This window comes from Erpetoichthys calabaricus, chromosome 14 (genome assembly GCF_900747795.2).
Source record: "Erpetoichthys calabaricus chromosome 14, fErpCal1.3, whole genome shotgun sequence".
Taxonomy (NCBI): domain Eukaryota; kingdom Metazoa; phylum Chordata; class Cladistia; order Polypteriformes; family Polypteridae; genus Erpetoichthys; species Erpetoichthys calabaricus.
The window spans coordinates 33,738,009-33,757,170 of NC_041407.2; the positions used below are offsets into that span (position 1 = coordinate 33,738,009).

At 36.9% G+C, this 19,162-nt stretch overlaps 1 protein-coding gene across 3 annotated transcripts in view; it reads left to right on the plus strand.

The window, feature by feature from the left end:
- Positions 1 to 19,162, plus strand: part of LOC114664944 (uncharacterized) — a 98,785-nt gene that overhangs the window by 18,606 nt on the left and 61,017 nt on the right. For 2 of the 3 annotated variants that reach the window (XM_051936234.1, XM_051936237.1), the window contains exons 3-4: positions 13,504 to 13,632; positions 16,354 to 18,412. In XM_051936234.1, coding sequence (XP_051792194.1) covers positions 13,504 to 13,632; positions 16,354 to 18,412 — 2,188 coding nt within the window. Of the gene's footprint in view, positions 1 to 6,246; positions 6,332 to 13,503; positions 13,633 to 16,353; positions 18,413 to 19,162 lie in introns of all 3 variants that reach the window. The other variant, XM_051936235.1, reaches the window with a different exon arrangement.

Here is a 19,162-nt window from a genome sequence, read left to right on the forward strand (position 1 = left end):
TGGATCGTCTCCCATGGCTGCCTTTTCCCTTCTTTAACCTCCTTGTGTTCTATCTTTTCTTTTTTCCTTCCCCCATCTTGCCGGCCCATAAATACATGTCTCCGTCCGTGGGCTCAGCGCCTTATTCACACGCCCCACTAAGCCGACGAAGCAATTGAGAATGATCAGATGCGATTCACCGCAATCACCTCATCAACTCCCTGTAGTCGAGCAATCGCGCCCACGAAGACAGACACAGTGAACTGGATTTAAAAACGGACCTTTTTTTTTTTTTTGACCCACTAAACAACAAATAGTATTATAAATGCAAGTTGCACTTTTATTATTTATTTTTATATATATATATATATATATATATATATATATATATATATATATATATATATATCTTAGCTTGAAGCAAGGTCTATATTAATGCAATTTGCCTTAATGACGATTCAGTTGGTAAAGATGTCATCTCCAAGTTGCACTTGTTTTATTTTAGCTTGGTGAATACTGTGTAATGTACCTGGGCTTGAAGTTTTGATGTAATAGTATTATTACTGGAAGTTGCACTATTATTTATTTTATTGTTATTATTTATTAGTTTATATATTATGCAGTTTAATGATGGTAAAGTTGTTTAAAAAGTCACTTTAACATGTCAGTGGACAGAGATTGTTAACATTAACAAAGTGTAGTTGGTTTACAAAAAATTTTTGCCATTTATTCCTTTTCTAAGACATGTTCAGTGCAATACAACTAAATGCCTCTTTGGATGGTTGACAATTTGTTGTCAAAGTTTTAGTTTAAGCGGTTTGCAAAATTTGTTCAATAAACAGGTTCTATATTTTGACAGCAACTGTCATGCAGTGTGATTCCTTCTCTTCATTAGTGTCCCCCCCTTTGAAAACTATCACTTTATGGAGCCATGCAAACCTGTATTGATACTTGTGTGCACATTAAAATGTTTTTTTGTACAATGTACAATTCTCATGACAGTGGAATAGGTTATTCTTAGCCAGTCTACTGCAGTAATTGCAGTGGAAATGTGATTAACTCATGCATGGGGAAAAAAATACCGTTGAATACCGTGAAACCGGTACAGTCTTGAAAAATACCGTGATATAGAATTTTGGTCATACTGCCCAGCACTACGATGTTCTACTTTAATGGCAAATTACGAGAATAAAGTCAACATGTCGACTGTAATCTCGACATAAATGGTGAGAATAAAGTAGAAATGTCGTGAATAAAGTCAACATGTCTTTTCACCGTTCAACACCTCCACTAACGCATGTACTCCGTTGCATGCGTGTTTAGCGGTGCAGCAGTGAAAAAGGCCCCCCCTTAAACAGTTTCCCGCTGTGCCACATTCCGAATGTTGTTTAGGCTGTTTAAACTGGTGTTGCGGTATAAGAAAAATCCATATAATAAAAATAAAAAATAGTTTTTGGTACGAACAGGTATACCGCCAAGCACTACTGAAGAGTTATTTTTTTTTTCTAAATCCAAGAGGACTGACTCGGCCACTTATATTATGCATAAAGCATATTAATAATTTGTTTAACGTATAAATGATACTAGCTGAAAGCATTTTGCTGGGGAAAGCACCTCAGTGCTGTGCTTTTGTAGCTGTAGTGTATTAAATGATTATAGAATTTAAACTTCTCTGTAACAGTTAATTTTGGCAGTGTATATGCAGCAAGTTTTTTTTTTTATTTTAATTCTCATTGGTTGCAATTGCCATCATCACATTTAAACAATATTTTTAGTTAGGCCAACTGTATCAGTGCATTGCTGAGTTTCTTTTTAGATACTGAGTATAAAAATGGAGACAGGACAGGTTATTAATATACGCGTGATAAATCAGTCCATTCCTCTTTGAATTTTTGATATTCATCAGCACCGTTTCCCATTTTGGAAAGCCAGCCTCTGAGATCTCTTGATAAGAATTTTAACACATTAGTATAGCATAACATGCACAATATTAAACCATCAAAAGTGCTGTGTTATTCGGTATTGTACCAAAGAAAAATTATATGCTACACATAAATGACCAAAAGTTGATAGATATCTACATTTTGTACCTAATACTTGTATGCAAAATTTGGTGGACTTAAGTGAAAGCGTTCTCAAGTTATCTTGTTTACATACATACACTCTCTCTCTCACACACACACACACACAAAGACATAATTCCAAAAATGGTATTTCAGACTAAAGGAGGACTAAAACGTTGAGATTCATCAAAATCTCGAAATTGAATTTTTGGAGGATTCCAATACTCTCTCTATACTTCGTATATGATCAAGTAAAAGAGTACACTTTTCTTCAGTCTTACAAGAGGAAGTAATGAAGTAGGAGAAAACCTTTACAACCACACAACATTCGATAGCTGGTATTTGATAAAACTCCAAATGTTGCTCTCGCAGGGCACTGCTTTTTGGCAGGATAGTCTTTAGCCTCATTTGCACTGACTTTAGAGAGAAGGCTGAAATTGCCCAGAGCCATTTCACTTTAGACTTGCTGATATTTAAACTTTTTAATGTGAGAACAAAGATTTCACTGAGTCACAACAATCGCCTTGCTTTTCAGATCCACAAGATGACCTTTAAATAGTCACAAGTTTCTGGCCCTAGCAACAATATCTAGCAAAGGTTGAGTGTACACCTCTACCCAAAAGCTAGGTAGTGCGTTTTAACAGTGTTCTTGATCATATTTAGCCAGCATGTGTATTGAAACATTTTTTTACTTCAGTGAGTAGTAAATGTGGCAGCTGGCAAGTATATTTAGCGGACTGACTGGATTTATCTATCATATCTGAAAAAATACTGTGGCCTAACTTTTGTGGCAACACTACTCACTAGCAAGATTATCTCACATCAAAAGAAAAATGGTTGGACAGCTAATACTCATGGTCTTGTCCTGCGCTATAGTTGTTGAGAAATTCTTCTTCAGGTGCTGCTATGGAATGCCATTTGGGTTTTACACAGTGAAAAGACATGTTGTCAGTTTTTCTAGTGAAATACTCCCACACAGAGGAGACTTTTGGGTGGTATTTGGAGGGATCTTCTTCTGTAGAATATAGTGCAGCTGTAATTATTTTTTCCCTACTCAAAACAACACAGAGCATAGTAGAGTGTTGGCATACAGTTTGGGGAGTCAGGTCAGGTCAGGGAGCATGCACTGGTACAGCGCATTGCCGCCCCCACCACATGACGAAACAGCTTGGGATCCTGGTTGGCCACCAGGAAGACACGCGGTCCAGTAATATTCCTCAGGAAATGACCCTAAATCTTCTACAGCCAGGTGTTACGTGAGCGTCCCCTTGGCCTGGTCCAGCCACACAATGAGGATCCTATGAGCCGGATCACCCTTTAGGAATCGCGCCACATGCCCATAGTGCTGTAACTGACGCTCCCTCACAGTGTAGGTAATGTGCCTCATTCAGAACTCCATTCGACACAAAGTCAAACCAGTAGTACCCAAGGATTCTCCGAAAAGACACAGTACCAAAGGAGTCCATTCTTCATCTCAGGTCACTGGGTAACGTCCATGTCTTGTAAACATAGCAAGACAGGAGGCACCAGGACTCTAAAGACTTAGACCTTCGTCCTTTTGCATAGATATAGGGAGCACCACACACCCCTTTCCAGCGATCTCATGAACCCCCAGTCCTAGTTATGTAAATAAGCTAGAACTTATCAATTAATGACTTGTTTAATACTTTGTCAGATTACCCGAGTTAAGTTTAAATGGTTCATTAAGCTGACAGTTGTAAACCTTGGAGTATTTGTAAATTTTGAGAAAGCAATGAACAATGGCGGGGAAGGATTTTAATATCTTATGTTTTAATATACAGTGCATCCGGAAAGTATTCACAGCACATCACTTTTTCCACATTTTGTTATGTTACAGTCTTATTCTAAAACGGATTAAATTCATTTTTTTCCTCAGAATTCTACACACAACACCCCATAATGACAACGTGAAAAAAGTTTACTTGAGATTTTTGCAAATTTATTAAACATGAAAAAACTTAGAAATCACATGTACATAAGTATTCACAGCCTTTGCTCAATACTTTGTCTATGCACCTTTGGCAGCAATAACAGCCTCAAGTCTTTTTGAATATGATGCCACAAGCTTGGCACACCTATCCTTGGCCAGTTTTGCCCATTCCTCTTTGCAGCACCTCTCAAGCTCCATCAGGTTGGATGGGAAGCGTCGGTGCACAGCCATTTTAAGATCTCTCCAGAGATGTTCAATCGGATTCAAGTCTGGGCTGTGGCTGGGCCACTCAAGGACATTCACAGAGTTGTCCTGAAGCCACTTCCTTTAATATCTTGGCTGTGTGCTTAGGGTCGTTGTCCTGCTGAAAGATGAACCGTCTCCCCAGTCTGAGGTCAAGAGCGCTCTGGAGCAGGTTTTCATCCAGGATGTCTCTGTACATTGCTGCAGTCATCTTTCCCTTTATCCTGACTAGTCTCCCAGTCCCTGCCGCTGAAAAACATCCCTACAGCATGATGCTGCCACCACCATGCTTCACTGTAGGGATGGTATTGGCCTGGTGATGAGCGGTGCCTGGTTTCCTCCAAACGTGACACCTGGCATTCACACCAAAGAGTTAAATCTTTGTCTCATCAGACCAGAGAATTTTCTTTCTCATGGTCTGAGAGTCGTTCAGGTGCCTTTTGGCAAACTCCAGGTGGTTAGCTATGTGCCTTTTACTAAGGAGTGGCTTCCGTCTGGCCACTCTACCATACAGGCCTGATTGGTGGATTGCTGCAGAGATGGTTGTCCTTCTGGAAGGTTGTCCTCTCTCCACAAAGGACCTCTGGAGCTCTACAAGAGTGACCATCGGGTTCTTGGTCACCTCCCTGACTAAGGCCCTTCTCCTCCAATCGCTCAGTTTAGATGGCCAGCCAGCTCTAGGAAGAGTCCTGGTGGTTTTGAACTTCTTCCACTTACGGATGATGGAGGCCACTGTACTCATTGGGTCCTTCAAAGCAGCAGAAATTTTTCTGTAACCTTCCCCAGATTTGTGCCTCGAGACAATCCTGTCTCGGAGGTCTACAGACAGTTCCTTTGACTTCATGCCTGGTTTGTGCTCTGACATGAACTGTCAACTGTGGGACCTTATTTAGATAGGTGCGTGCCTTTCCAAATCATGTCCAATCAACTGAATTTACCACAGGTGGACTCCAATTAAGCTGCAGAAACATCTCAAGGATGATCAGGGGAAACAGGATGCACCTGAGCTCAATTTTGAGCTTCATGGCAAAGGCTGTGAATACTTATGTACATGTGCTTTCTCAATTTTTTTATTTTTAATAAATTTGCAAAAACCTCAAGTAAACTTTTTTCACGTTGTCATTATGGGGTGTTGTGTGTAGAATTCTGAGGAAAAAAATGAATTTAATCCATTTTGGAATAAGGCTGTAACATAACAAAATGTGGAAAAAGTGACGCGCTGTGAATACTTTCCGGATGCACTGTATTGCTGAGGCCAATATTAAGAAAGGCATTTTTGTTGGTCCACAAATCAGACATCTATTTCAAGCAGTTCGAAGATATGCTGGTGGGGCCAGAACAAATGACATGGAAGGCATTCAAGGATGTTGTTGAGAATTTTGGAAACTACAGAGCACTTCTTCCCTGATAATTTTGGTGTTGTTAGTGACAAACAAGGTGAAACATTGCAACAGGACATTGCAGTGTTGGAGGCTGAATCAAGAAGCATCTGATGTGGAGTAAACAAATACAAATATAGCTATGAAACATTTTAGTTCATTTGAACTAATGCAGTGTGTCAGCATTATTAATCAGTTTAAACACACTAAATTCAATAAAAGTTCATTTCTTTTTTCTCAAGAATTCTGCATGATACAGTCAATCTGCAGTTATACTTATGATCAACTTGAAGATGTTTATCATCACCAAAAGCTTTCAAGAAACAAAACCTTTGAAAAAATGGTTGTCCATTGGCAACTGACAAACAACTGAATCTGAATGCCTGCCATTCATAAATCCACTTGGATCATGGTATACCGTAGACAGAAATACTTTCTTCACACTTTAAGATAAAACGTTTTCATGTAATCGCTATTCAGATGGGAAAGCAGCCTATAGAATGCACACTTAAGTGAGTCTTTAGTATCAGTTTGACGCTTGACATAGTGTTTTTGGCTGTGCGTTATATTTTCAGCTCTTACAGACATTTCTAGCATTAACAGTGCTAATTTAGCAAAAACTTTTTTACAGACTTCTGCTGGATACTCATCTGGCCTTGCAGTTTTCCCAATCTGCAGTGAATGTATAGCATCTTCAAGTTCAGAGAGCATCAAAGGTTTGTCCATCTCCTCTGCACAAATTGTATCCAAGTGTGATATTTGTATTTTCTCAAACAAAATCATTAACTAGTGGAGTTTCACTAACATGTTTCAGATGAACTTTTCAGACTAAGGTGTTTTACTATTTTAGGATTCATTTTTCTTTGTTAAGATTCAGACTGTAACTTTAGCCACCCATCATATATTTGTAAATGTTGGGCTTTCTTGAAAAGAAAAGACAAAAAAAAAAACCTAAACAAGCAAGCGAGCACAGAATTCACAAAAAATTTGAGTTACTTTTTGAATTACTTTTTCTCCATTCTCATCCTATTCTCTCTCCACCATCACAAGATGAGGCTAAAATCATATATTTCATAGCCCCAATCTTCTGATGTGCCAAGAAGCATTGCACATCTGAAAATGCATTGATATTTTGTTACCATTTACATTTCAATATGCAAATGACAGAAAATGCAATTGTAGTCTTCAATTACACAGAAAAAAAAATATCTACTACGCTTTTTTAGGACTATTGTAGCCATGGATATTAAAATCCAGGAATTTTGATAAACATTTTGTATGAAGAGTCATAAAAATGTAAATGTTTATATGTTAATATCAATTTAATGTCAATTTTTTTATCTTATTTCTTTGCCTCTGCTAGCTTTGACAGAAAATCCCTGCAATGTATTCCATGTTTTATGTTTATGTAGATGTTTGGGTGCTTAAATTATGGCAAGGTAGGATTTCAGTAATGCAGCATGCATTCTTCCATTTTGCTATTAGGGTACCTTGCTCTTTTTCAATTCTTAATCTGTTGCTTGCTTGTGAGCTCTGTGCTGTGGCTGATGCAAATCGGTTATAAAGCAGCTTATCACATTCTTCTGATTTTGCACATTTTTGTTTGTTTTTTTAGCCGTTTCAACCCAAAATGTGAAATGAGTATTAACACCATAATCCCCTAGGCCTACAAAAAAAGTATCAATCCCGGGTCACCTTAAATCCCTTGGCACCGCTCCATTGGTGTCTTTGGTTTGCAAATTTGCAGATCACCACAAGCAGCAAGCAGCCTGCTATCCCATCTCTCCCACCGACAGAGCTGAAGTTCTCCCAGCTTAAGCCAAGGCTCCTTATCTGCATTTGAGATCTGGAGTTGTATAGGGTAAATAATACAGTATATTGCTATTTGGAACACATGCATTTCATGTGTGTTCCATGTCTACAAAGACCTGGGTAAGTGTAGGATGAAAGGAAATGCGAAAAATGCAAGAAATGCTGAACACATACCTAAAGCAGAAACTTTTTCCATGTTATACTAATAATGACGTGAAGTGTATAATGTGTGAAGACTTTAGTCCAAATATCTAATTAAATGTGCACTTTTATTCAAGAATATAACCAAAGAAAAAAAAAAAAGCATTCGATATACATGTGGCAGTCAATGAGTTAAAAACTCGATCTCAAATGTCAATCGACATTTATAAAAACATACATTTGATTCGAGTATTTAACGCCTTTTGTAAATTTTTGCTACTTATAAAACTGTTTTTTTTTTTTTTTTTATTTAGTCACAAACTTGCCTCGCCTTCTCTGAGTTGATGGCATTTATCTCTATTCTTTTCATAAGAGTAGTGATGACCACAGTTGGTGCTGTGATTGATGCCTGGTCAGAACTATTTGTTGTACCGACAATCAAAGGTACAGTGCCACGTGACCGCTATCAGACTATCATGTGGCATTTGCATTTTGACAGCAAAGATGCCCGTGTAGAACGTGTGAAAAACGACAGATTTGCGTGTTCGTGTGCAATGCTGCTCCTTATTTAGGAAATGATCCCAGTCGTCCCATGGGAGGAAGACTTTCTGAGACTGAGGTCATAAAGATGTTTCTGGACAAAGGCAGAACTGTAACAACAGACAATTTCTTCACGTCACCTTCGCTGGCTAATAAACTGCTGCACTGCAACACAACTCTGCTTGGCACCATAAAGTGGGATGGAAACTTCAACCTGCAACTAAAATCACTTCAGTACGCCTACAATTCTCCACGCTAGTGTTTAGATCTGGCGGTGCCATGCTGACGGTGTATGCGCCGAAAAAGAAGAAGTCTGTCTGCATTCCCAGTACCATGCACCATAACACGGAGGTTGGGCAAGATCAGAAAAAAAAACATGTTCAAATGACAACTCATGTTCAAGTGACATAACGTTTTCAAAAAATTGAATTTTTCATGCATGGATGTGTGTATGCTTGCATAAGAGAGGCAGAGACAGATGTGATATAATTCAAGTGTTTACTGAAATATAAAATAAACATTTTCACAAAGGTATAATGAAACAAGTGTGCTTTTATTTAAGAATAAAACTGAGTAAAAAAAAAATTTCAAGTAATAAGAAGATACCAAGAAGACCAGATTCACTAGCGTTTGCGTGTCTGCTTATATCCCTTCAGTGATATCTTTTACAAGTAGCAAAACTTTACTACAGTTGTTACAGACTCAAACCAAATGTATGTTTTTATTATATACTTGTAATAAAAACAGAAGCTCACTACTCAAAACGGAAAATGCAGGGAAGACCCGGGATCAAACCTGCAACCTCTCAATTCAGAACCAGCCATGCAATTGGTGTTTGGGCTTCGGTTTTTATGTATTGACAGCAACATGTAAATTGAATAATTTTTTTTTCTTCAGTTATATTTTTGAATAAAAATGCACTTGTTTTGTTATACCTTTTGTGAAAGTGTTTATTTGGTATTTCGACTTCAGTCTTCACACATTATACATTTCATGTTAACATTTTTTTAATTTTTATTATAACATGGAAAAACTTTCTGTTTAGTTATATGTTCAACATTTATTGCCTGGCATTTCTCCGGGCACCTCGCACCCAGATAAACAGACTTGAGCTGGAAGAACTTCAGCTGCGTCAGTGGTGGGAATGGGATAGCAGGCTGCTTGCTGCTTGTGCTGATCGATGCATTTGCAAAACAAAGATGCCAATGGAGAAGTGCAAAGGAATTTAAGGTGGCCTGGGATTACTACTTTTTTCATAGGCTTCAGGGATTCTAGTGTTAAAATACAATTCAGAGTATGACAGTTATTAATCCGGATATGTGTCCACCTCCCATACAGCAAATACCAGTAAGTAACTGGCCTGGAAGGAATCCTAATTTATAAATATGAATCATTTATTTTCTGGAGGATTCTATATACTCTGAAATGAAGGGATACTCTGCAACACCACTAAAATACAGTTAAAAACTGCTGTGACTGCGATCACACAAAGTCTCGAGGATATGAAAGTGTGGATTAAAATTACTCCATAAAAGAAAGGTAAAGTACTAAAAGAGCACAAAAAGTATGTATGGGCTCCTGGATGCTTATAATCAAAAAAATGCAATCTTGTCAACGCCTATTTAAGAACAAAGACTTTATTAATTTTGAACTGCTCTGTGAACTACCAGCCTACCAACGCATTTGTAAGCAGAAAAAGCAGACCCGCTGCACTCTGCATATCATGTTCTGAATCCAAGAAAGTTTTCACATTTATTTTCTTAGTGTGCCCATACTACTTCTACACACTGCAGACTCACAGACTTACCTAAGTAAGCTTTTTCTCTACTGTTTGCTCTCTGCTTGACTATAACTTCACTGTGGCTTGCATGCCTGTTTTATAACAGGGGCAATGGCCAGTGCGGGAACATGTACTGTATTTATAAGTTCTAATTGTATGCATCACTGGAGTGTACAAAATGAGGAGGACCAGTGAGGAAGAGTTCCTAAACCTGCTTTACCTGGGCCTGTCAGATATTTCTTTGGTATAATATTTAATTTTATTCAGCTGTGCACATTTGGTTTATAGAATTGATCTGCAATTGATCTTGAAGGAGGCAATGTTGAAATATAGTTTTCTCTTTAAAACACATTAAACACATTATAATTATTTTTTTTCCCCTTTCACCATAACCTATCATCTATGGGGGGGAGGGGGGATCTCCAGTTTTCAATGGATCTTGATGTTTTAGGGTCCCCAGATATTAAAAACATTAATATCTCATAGATGGGTGTGTATCTGTCTGTGTGTGTGTGTGTTTGTCACAGTTTCTTGAGGACAGTCTGCAGCTAAAACGGCTGGATAGAAAAATACCAAACTCGAAACTTAAGCCTGTTATGAGATAACGGTGTGCTGATTAGTTTTTGAGCCACATCGTGCAAGAGAAAGAGGCGATCTAGGGGAACCCTCAAATACTGTTAATCTGCAATTAATTATGAATTTTTCTCATCAGTGCGTAATGACATATTTTATAATTATAAAGATCAGTAATCAGAGTGGTAAATAATTGAAATTTTATAGAATAATTTAGGTAACTTGCTTCCTAGGGCACAAAGCCTACTGATACTCACATCCCAATTTTTTTCTTTTTCTAAAAGATTTTCAACTTTGAATCAGGTAACATTTGAACAGTTTTTATTCACATCCCAAATTGTAGCCATAAAAACAAATCATGATGTGTTCATCTACCAGTGGAATAACCAAGGATTGTTTAATTTATGAATAAAAAATATAAAAATAATTTGGGCCCAAGCCAGTATTATGATATCAAAAAAAAAGTTAAAAAAAAATGTGTCATACCTACACTTAGTAGGAATGATTTCAACAGTCTGTTTCTTTTTTTTGTTTTTATTTTTTCTCTGTAGAATATATTATATATAGTTTTTATTGAATGCAAAGATTATTATTATTAAAATCAATTCCACAATTAGTTAAAATAAGCTTTGTTTATGTATATTTCTGTGATGAAAACTAACTGTCATGGTCATTATACAAGTTTAGTAGAAAATAAATATTTATTTTTCAGTAGAACATTTTCCTTTATTTTGGGACTATTCTGGTTAATTTTAACCACATAGTGACTTTAAATACATTTAAATTCATTTTACTGACTAGGCTGCTATTAATTTGTGTTCATCTAACAATTTGCCTGCCTCTTTGGAAAAGTTAACTATTGATTTGTTACTGCAAAGTCAATGTATATAATTTCTCAGAAGGTTTCATTGTATGTCTAAATAATATTGTATATGAGAATTGTCAACAAATAAATGAATATAATTAATGTGTACACTGTAAAACTTCTTTACTTACAATTTATAGCTTTGGTAGGTAGGTAGGTGATGGCAGACCATGGTTGTGTCTGAGCTCTGGTATAAGGTAAAGTGAGTATGTTAGGTGTGCTTTTTCCATTCCATCTTATCTTATAAAACTGTTTTTCCTAATGTGGGACATGGTGGCAGCAGGTCAGCACAGACTTCTCTGTCCGGAGCTACAGGTTCCAGCTCTTTCTGGAGAATTCCCATGTGCACACGAGCCTGTTGAGAGAGTTTTAATACCTCCAATGTGTCCTGGGTCTGCCAGAGTCTCCAACCAGTGGGACATCTAAATAGAGCATCCTTACAATATGCCTAAATCCCCTCGGCTAGCTACTCAATCCAGAGGAGTGGCAGCTCTACTCTGATGCTCTCCCACTGACCTTCTCACCTTATCACAGAGTGTCACCACAGTAGCCCTTAAAAAAAAAAAAAAAAAAGTATTTCTGAAGCTTGTACGTGCTTGTACAAGCAGCCAGGATGGAATCCACATTGTTTCTCCTGTATCTTAGGCTAAGCCTTGGAAGAAGTCTCCCCTCCAGTACCATGTTATAGGCCTTCCTTTTGAATTGGACCAGTGGGGACCCCCACACCAGTCTGCCAGTTCAAGGGTACTTTACCCGCTTTCCTTGCGATATTAAAAAGATGCATTAACCACACTATCCCTATAATGTACAGTGTTTTCAACATCTCCAGTTAGTTTTTATCCATCTTAGCAGTCTTTTCACCCTGGAGTTCTCAGACCACCTTTGTGACTTCAGCAACAGTAGTGGAATTCCCCCCCCCATACTGGAAGTGCCCAACGCTACCTTCTGATAGGTGGGCAATTCAACTGGGTTGAGGAGTTCCTCAGAGTTTTTGAATTTCTCTAGATGGTTGAACTTTTTCTTCCACAGTCACTTTTGCAGCAGACCTTTTAGCCTGTCAGTGAACTGAATCCGACAAAGTGCATTTCCCTGTAGGACACTTTCAGTCTGACAACTTTTCTCAGCTCTGGTCCTAGGGTTTCCGTCATTAGATGCACTGACCACTTTAAGACCACAGCTTTTAGCAATCACTTCCTTAACTGAGGTCGTGAGTCCATTTGTACTTGATGTCCCCACCCTCACTCTGTGTGTAGAAAAAGTTCTCTTGGAGGTAGGAGTTGACTTCATCATGAATGGAAGCTTCAGCCGAACATTTTCAGGACATGCCAAGTGCTAATCTGGGCTTCCCTGGTTTCTTCGGCCTATGCCCCTCTCTTTGAATCTAAGGCTGAATAATCCAAACAGCTGTTTAGTGCATATGCACAAGTAACACAGTTTTCCTGTCTACCTATAACTCTATCCTGCATATAATGTACATTGTCTTCTAATTCATTGTCTGACCTTTCAGTCTAAACCTGTTCGCCATGGAGACCCTACCAGGAGCACAGAGCTCTAGACAACCTAGCTGTGAGAATGCTTGGGGTGCACAAGCCCCACCACCCCAAAGAGGTGACAGTCCAGGGTGGGACTTATGTAAAGATGCAAAGAATTTATTACCCTTTAATTTGGTGTTTTTAAGAATTAATGGTGTGAAAAGGTGTGCTTTGTACACCAAAATGATTAAATATGTCAAATAAAAGACAATAAATTCTCCACTAAAATAAAACTTTAATTATAGATATTATTACATGAGCAATGTATTTATGAACATAAACTATACTTCATTAGTTTCAAGAGCACTTATAAAAATAATATATAGACTTGAATAATATTTTGTTAGGTCATTCGGATGTTTCCCTTCTACCCCATAGGATGCTTTATTTACAGAACTTTGTTATTTTAAAAAAAAATATATCTTAAAAAGTCTCAGTAACAATATATTAGTAATAATATGAAAATATTCTTTATTCCAGTGATGTTTTTGTTGTAAATATAACAAGTTTTGTGAATCTACTGGGAAAAGATTGCTTTTATATTGTAAGTGCATTCACACCTCTGGGGCCAATTAGAATTTCAGCTTGTTTCTAATGTTAAATGTCTTCATGATGTTTTGCTAAGAATACTACCTTCTTTCATAGCTCACCAGGGAGAAAAGAATTCAAATGCAAAACTACAGACATGAGGCTCTTAAATGTGAAAATAAGAAAAAGAACTTTCAGGAAGATGAGTTAATGAAGCGTGTTCAGGCTGTTCTGGAGAATGTAAAGGTATTTCTTTCCCCGTTTTCCCTATAGTAAATCTGGCTGACAGTTTGTCTTTTGTTTTAATGTAGTAATTTACAAAATGGAAGTATGTGATTATAAGAGGAATGCTTCAATTGAAATTATTTAGAAAAATCATTTTATACGATTCTAAACTATCTAACACACCCAATTTATTTCCTTCATTTGTCCTTCCATTAAATTATTTATGTATTTCCTCATTTGCTATTATTACTACACCCAGTTTGAAATTGTAAACAGTTTGGGAGAACACACATAACTCAATGTGAGAATTTCAGCCACTATAAGCTACTTGCTTTATTTGAGTGGGTCTTGATGATTTATTAATATATTAGTGTATGTAACTTGTTTCTAATGTATTTGTGTGTGTGTAGTTTGGCTTTCTTGTCAAACTACACACACCAGCATTATATAACACAAAAATATTTACCCTCTGCCGTTGTTAGGCATGTAATATGTGGTGGCTTACCATTTTGCAGAAATTATAACCTTATGTCTTTTGTGACATATTTTGCCATTTTTATATATTTTTGCAGGTTACTTGGAGAGTAGTAGGGATTTATGTCAAGTCTTTAATTGGGCTATTCATTAAGTTTCTCCTTAGAACTTGTGTTAGTTCTTTTGCAGGCTTATAAAAGACTTTGCTCCAGTATCTCTCAATACTCTGCTTTATCCATTTTACTCATCTATTTTGATATGCTTACCAGGTCCAGCCATTGTAGAGCAACCTCTACAACATAATATTGCTGCTACTATACATCAATGTGGAAATTATAATTTGTAAGTTATGAGTTGTGCAAGACACTTGCAGCGTGTATTATGGTGGCCTAATAACTTCTTTTTTTCTTGTCAGACTGCAGAACTCCATTTCACATATTTTCTGAGGCTCCTACTTGTTTTTTTTTTGGTAAATTAAAATGCCTTTATGCAACCTTTTTCAGATAAGGCTACCATACAACCCAGACTGGTGAACTACTTAAGCGATTCTTGATTAACTCACAGTTTCCTCCAGTCTCATTTGTGTCACATTTCAGATCTTTAGAGGTTGTTTTTGGTGTTCAGACTTTTTTTATCTAACCAATTTTTGTAATTCTTAGCTTCTAAGGAAGACATGTTCTTCACCAAACTCTGCAAAATGCATTGAAGTCAATGAGGAAGGAGGAACTCTCCTAGTTTTGATTGGATTATAATGGTGAAATATTCCTGAAGGCTAAGGAGGCCTCTCTCAACTATGCTGGACTGAAAAAATGTGACCAAAGCTGTGAGACAGCAGTGCTAACCACTGCGCTACTGTGCCTTAAACAACAGAAAATACAGACAGAAAAAATGCCACAAGCAAAATACAACAAACAACCACAAAGTAACAATAAGTAAATAAAATATAAATGATAGCGCTCAAAGAGTTTGACAATTGTAGCACGCATTGGCCATGCCATGAAGAGGCAGCGTAGGGACTGGCTCATTCCATTGTTTCACATATCTGTGCAGAAACTTTGCACTTTTTTCCAGCATGAAGAAGAAAGAAACACAATAAATGTTTTATTACTATTATTTATCTGTGTCTCATTCTGACACAAGAAGGGGGTGGAGGAGGTTTCCATTAAGGTTTGTTTTGAGATCCTAGCTTGGCACGTGGCTAATTATGTATACAAATTAGCCATGTGGTGCTGCTGCCACTACACAGGGATCAGAGTTACATATCTTGTGTCAATAGTTATAATATTCTCATTTTCTTATATTCTCATTATGGTCAGTTAATGCAGTGTTTCTCAAATCTTTATGGTTCAGTGACCGGTTTTACCTTTTTAAATTCATTGATGACCCACTAGCAGCCAAAGCAAACCACTCCTTGGTGAAACAAGCATGATCAGAATAGCAGGAGAAATTCCCCCTTGATGAAACGAGCTCACATAGAACCAGGGAAACGCATTACACAGCGTCGTCACTTGCTTAGCCAACCCACTCACCAACCAATGGCAGCAACCCATGACTGACCTACTGTTTGAGAAATGAATTGCATTGAGCTAGCTAATGTACCCCTCAAATAAAAATACTGCAATTTTTTTTTTGTTTTTTCTTTTTTAATGAAATTGAAATCTGGCTGGAGAAGAAATTGAGTCATGACGGGAATGCTCTTACAATAGGCCTACATGAAAGTTCAGCACATGACTACTACAGTTCCGTCATGTTACACTGGCCTTGCAAAGCATCATGGGATGCTGAGAAAAAAGTATATGCCTGGCGCAAAGCAAATTTCCACAAAAATATTCCTTCAATATAACATCTTCGCTGCAAAAAACACTCAGCAATATTATATTCTAATGTTAAAGGTATTAGTCCCTTTCAAGGGTGGATTTTTCAGGCGGGTGTTTTATAACTTTTAAAAAAATGGTTATGGGACTTAAAAAAACACTTTTTTTTCCAATAGAGAAAAATCCATATTGAATATCTTGTAACTATTTGTAACTTGACAAATTGTGGTAGTGGTTCAGTGGGAGTGAGTTTGAACTGTACTCCCATTATACATGCAGTTTTGTATATTTCTTGTTAACAATTTTCAGAGGTTGTAAAATTAGATCACATAGCAGATTATTTGTCAGAATATTGTATGCATGACTATTTTTTTAAATAGTCCTGATCATTGTCAATGATTTATTTGTATAGTCTATTAATTAAATGGCTTTTTCTGTCTTGTTTTTCCTCAAGCTTCGAAGAGCACCAACCCTCAATGAATTTGTCCAAAGTGATCCTATTTTTTTGTCAATGACTTCTTCTGAAATTGAAGAAAAATCAGAAAGTCTTGACGAATGTATAAACAATGAAACAGTTATTAATTTTGAACATACTCACCCACAGTCACCTTTGATACAAGATGACAAAAGTCTGACACCTACAGTTCATGACTCTCTAGGTATTGTTGGTGAAGGTGTCCCAGTAAAAGACTTCAAATTAACCCAACTTGGGGATTCAGCATGGTATACTACAAGTTTTCATGGCAAACCTCAAATTCAGAATTTCAGGGAAGAATCCTTGCAAACATGCATTGCCTTAGAACAGGACTCTTCAGTGTGCCATAATGTAATTTGTCAGGATAATCTCAACAATCCAACTATATCTTCAACGTGTGAATCCAAGGATAATGCTGAGACTGTGTGTCATTTGGACAATGAGCAGCAGATATACCTTGAAAGGAATAAGCCACTTTCTGGAATGTTAGAATGTTTTTTCTTACATAGTACTCATGACACCTCTAAAGATACCCAAGCTATTTTTGCAAATTTGCAACAAAGTAATAGCGTCAAAAAAACAATGTTAGATATTCAAACCTGTGCATTGGATGATGCTGTAAATAAATCTAAGTGTGGAAAACCTTATGATGAAATAAACTTTGCGCTTAACCCGCCAAAGGAGCCACGTCAGCTGAGCCTGCAAAACCTCCTGAAAATGTCACGGGAATATCGAGACAATCAGCGACAACTAAGGACTACAAGGGCCAGAGGTATTTCACAAAATAAAACAGAAAGTCTTTCAGACAAGGAAAATAATGAGAACATTATTTTGCAAAGTGGATGCAAAAAAGGCAAAGATAAAAGAGGCAGTGTTGGAAGAGTAAGGTTTGTTTCATCAGAAATGTCAAATACAAATGATGGAATAGGTGCAGGGCCATTATGCAATGCCAATAGTTATGTGTCAGTTGGAGTGGATCCTACATTCTCAGTACACAAAAATGAACTTGAACAAATAAATATTCCTGTTGCAGTAACAGTAAGTCATGATAAAGTAGTAGATAGATTATACCCTGCTGCTGATACCCCATTTGGTATCCTGCCAAAGGAAAATCATCATAATCTGAACTATAGTCAAGTAACAAACGATATTAACACCAAGATTATGATTAGTGATATGTTACATATTACTGCACCAGACCTAGAGTCAACATCTTTCCCTTCTAAAATTCCACAGCATTTGCAAAATAAATGTATTAAAAACTTTAACACGATTCCCCACCCTGAATTTAGCAGAAGTCCAGTGCACTCAAAGAAAAACCACAGCATGGAAAGACCTTCAGTTGCCAAACCATTAAATATCTTTACAGAGGATGAAGACTGCACAGCAACTAAGAGCAAAGCAGCAAAAGACTTTCAGATGTGCAGACCCATGGCAAAGGAGACAACCCCCATGGATGTTGACTTGACCAACCTTAAATCTTTACTACAGGATCTGAAATTAAATGCCTCCAGTACATTAGACATAGGTACCAATGTTGAGGATCAAAGACCTTTTTATTTACATGAGTGTAGTGCAACTGCTTTTGATAAGGACACCTTACAAAGTGATAAGTATAACGAACATTCAAGCTACCACTTAGTACACAAATCTGTTAAAAAAAAATCTAACGAAGAACCATTGGTAAAGAATACTTTAGAAGGATTAGTTGTTGATTTGCTGCCCAACTCTGTATTTCATGTCAGACAAGAACCGCTTGACAATGACAGTACTGCCGTAGTTGTTCCTTGCACAGATCAAGAACACAGTAAAAATACATCTTGTACTGGTTTTCTAAATAAACCAGTTGAAGTAAAGTCATTGTGGCCAGATGGACTACTAAAGATGCCTCATATGTCCATGAAATATAACCCTTTACTTAGGAGATCAGACATACAAGATGCATTTGTAATAGAAGCCGAGGATAAATGGAGCTACAAAAAAGAACACCATTTGAAAATCACTTTTCCAAGAAATCCATCTTTAAGGACATGGACCAGTAAGTAATCATATTTATAACTTTTCCAGGAACACCTACTTAGCAAATATAGGATTCTTGACCCATCATTCTTTGATCTTGGTTAGTTTACATAATTGTTGTTTCTTGATTGTTTCTCTCATATTTTCCCAAAATAAATAATCTTCTTACATTTAAAGACAGCAGAAAGCTAACTAAAAGGTAAATGTTTTAATTTCTTTTTATTTTAGGATACATTCTTATAGATGGGTATTTGCACATGAGTGGTATTTGTATTCATTTTTTAAGTTTAGACTAGGCATTTTGTGTTAAAATAGTCTCATCAAAACATAACATTACTCCTATTTCTTCCTTTAACATTATTTTTTCTTCCTTTAGATTGTGGGGTACACATTCTAGACAGTCATTCTCTGTAAATTTTGCATTCTCATATAGAATTGTGTTATTCTAAGCTAATTACACCAGTGATGCAGTGCATGTGTGATGTCCGTTCCTCTGTCACTCACCTGTCACAGCACTACATGGAAGTTTTTTTTTTTTTTCCTACTCAACTGAAACAGCAGTGTATTTCCTTATATAAATTTACAGTTATAAGTGTAGATTTTTACTTCAGTTCTATTTGCCTGTGCACACTGTAAAGTATGTCATCACAAAGTATTAGAAAAAAACAGTTAAGTAAATTCCATATCCTTGTATTTACAATTGATATCATTAGTGGAGCTTACGTGCCTTCCGCGTTTGCCCAGTGTTTGACAAACTACACAAAAACCT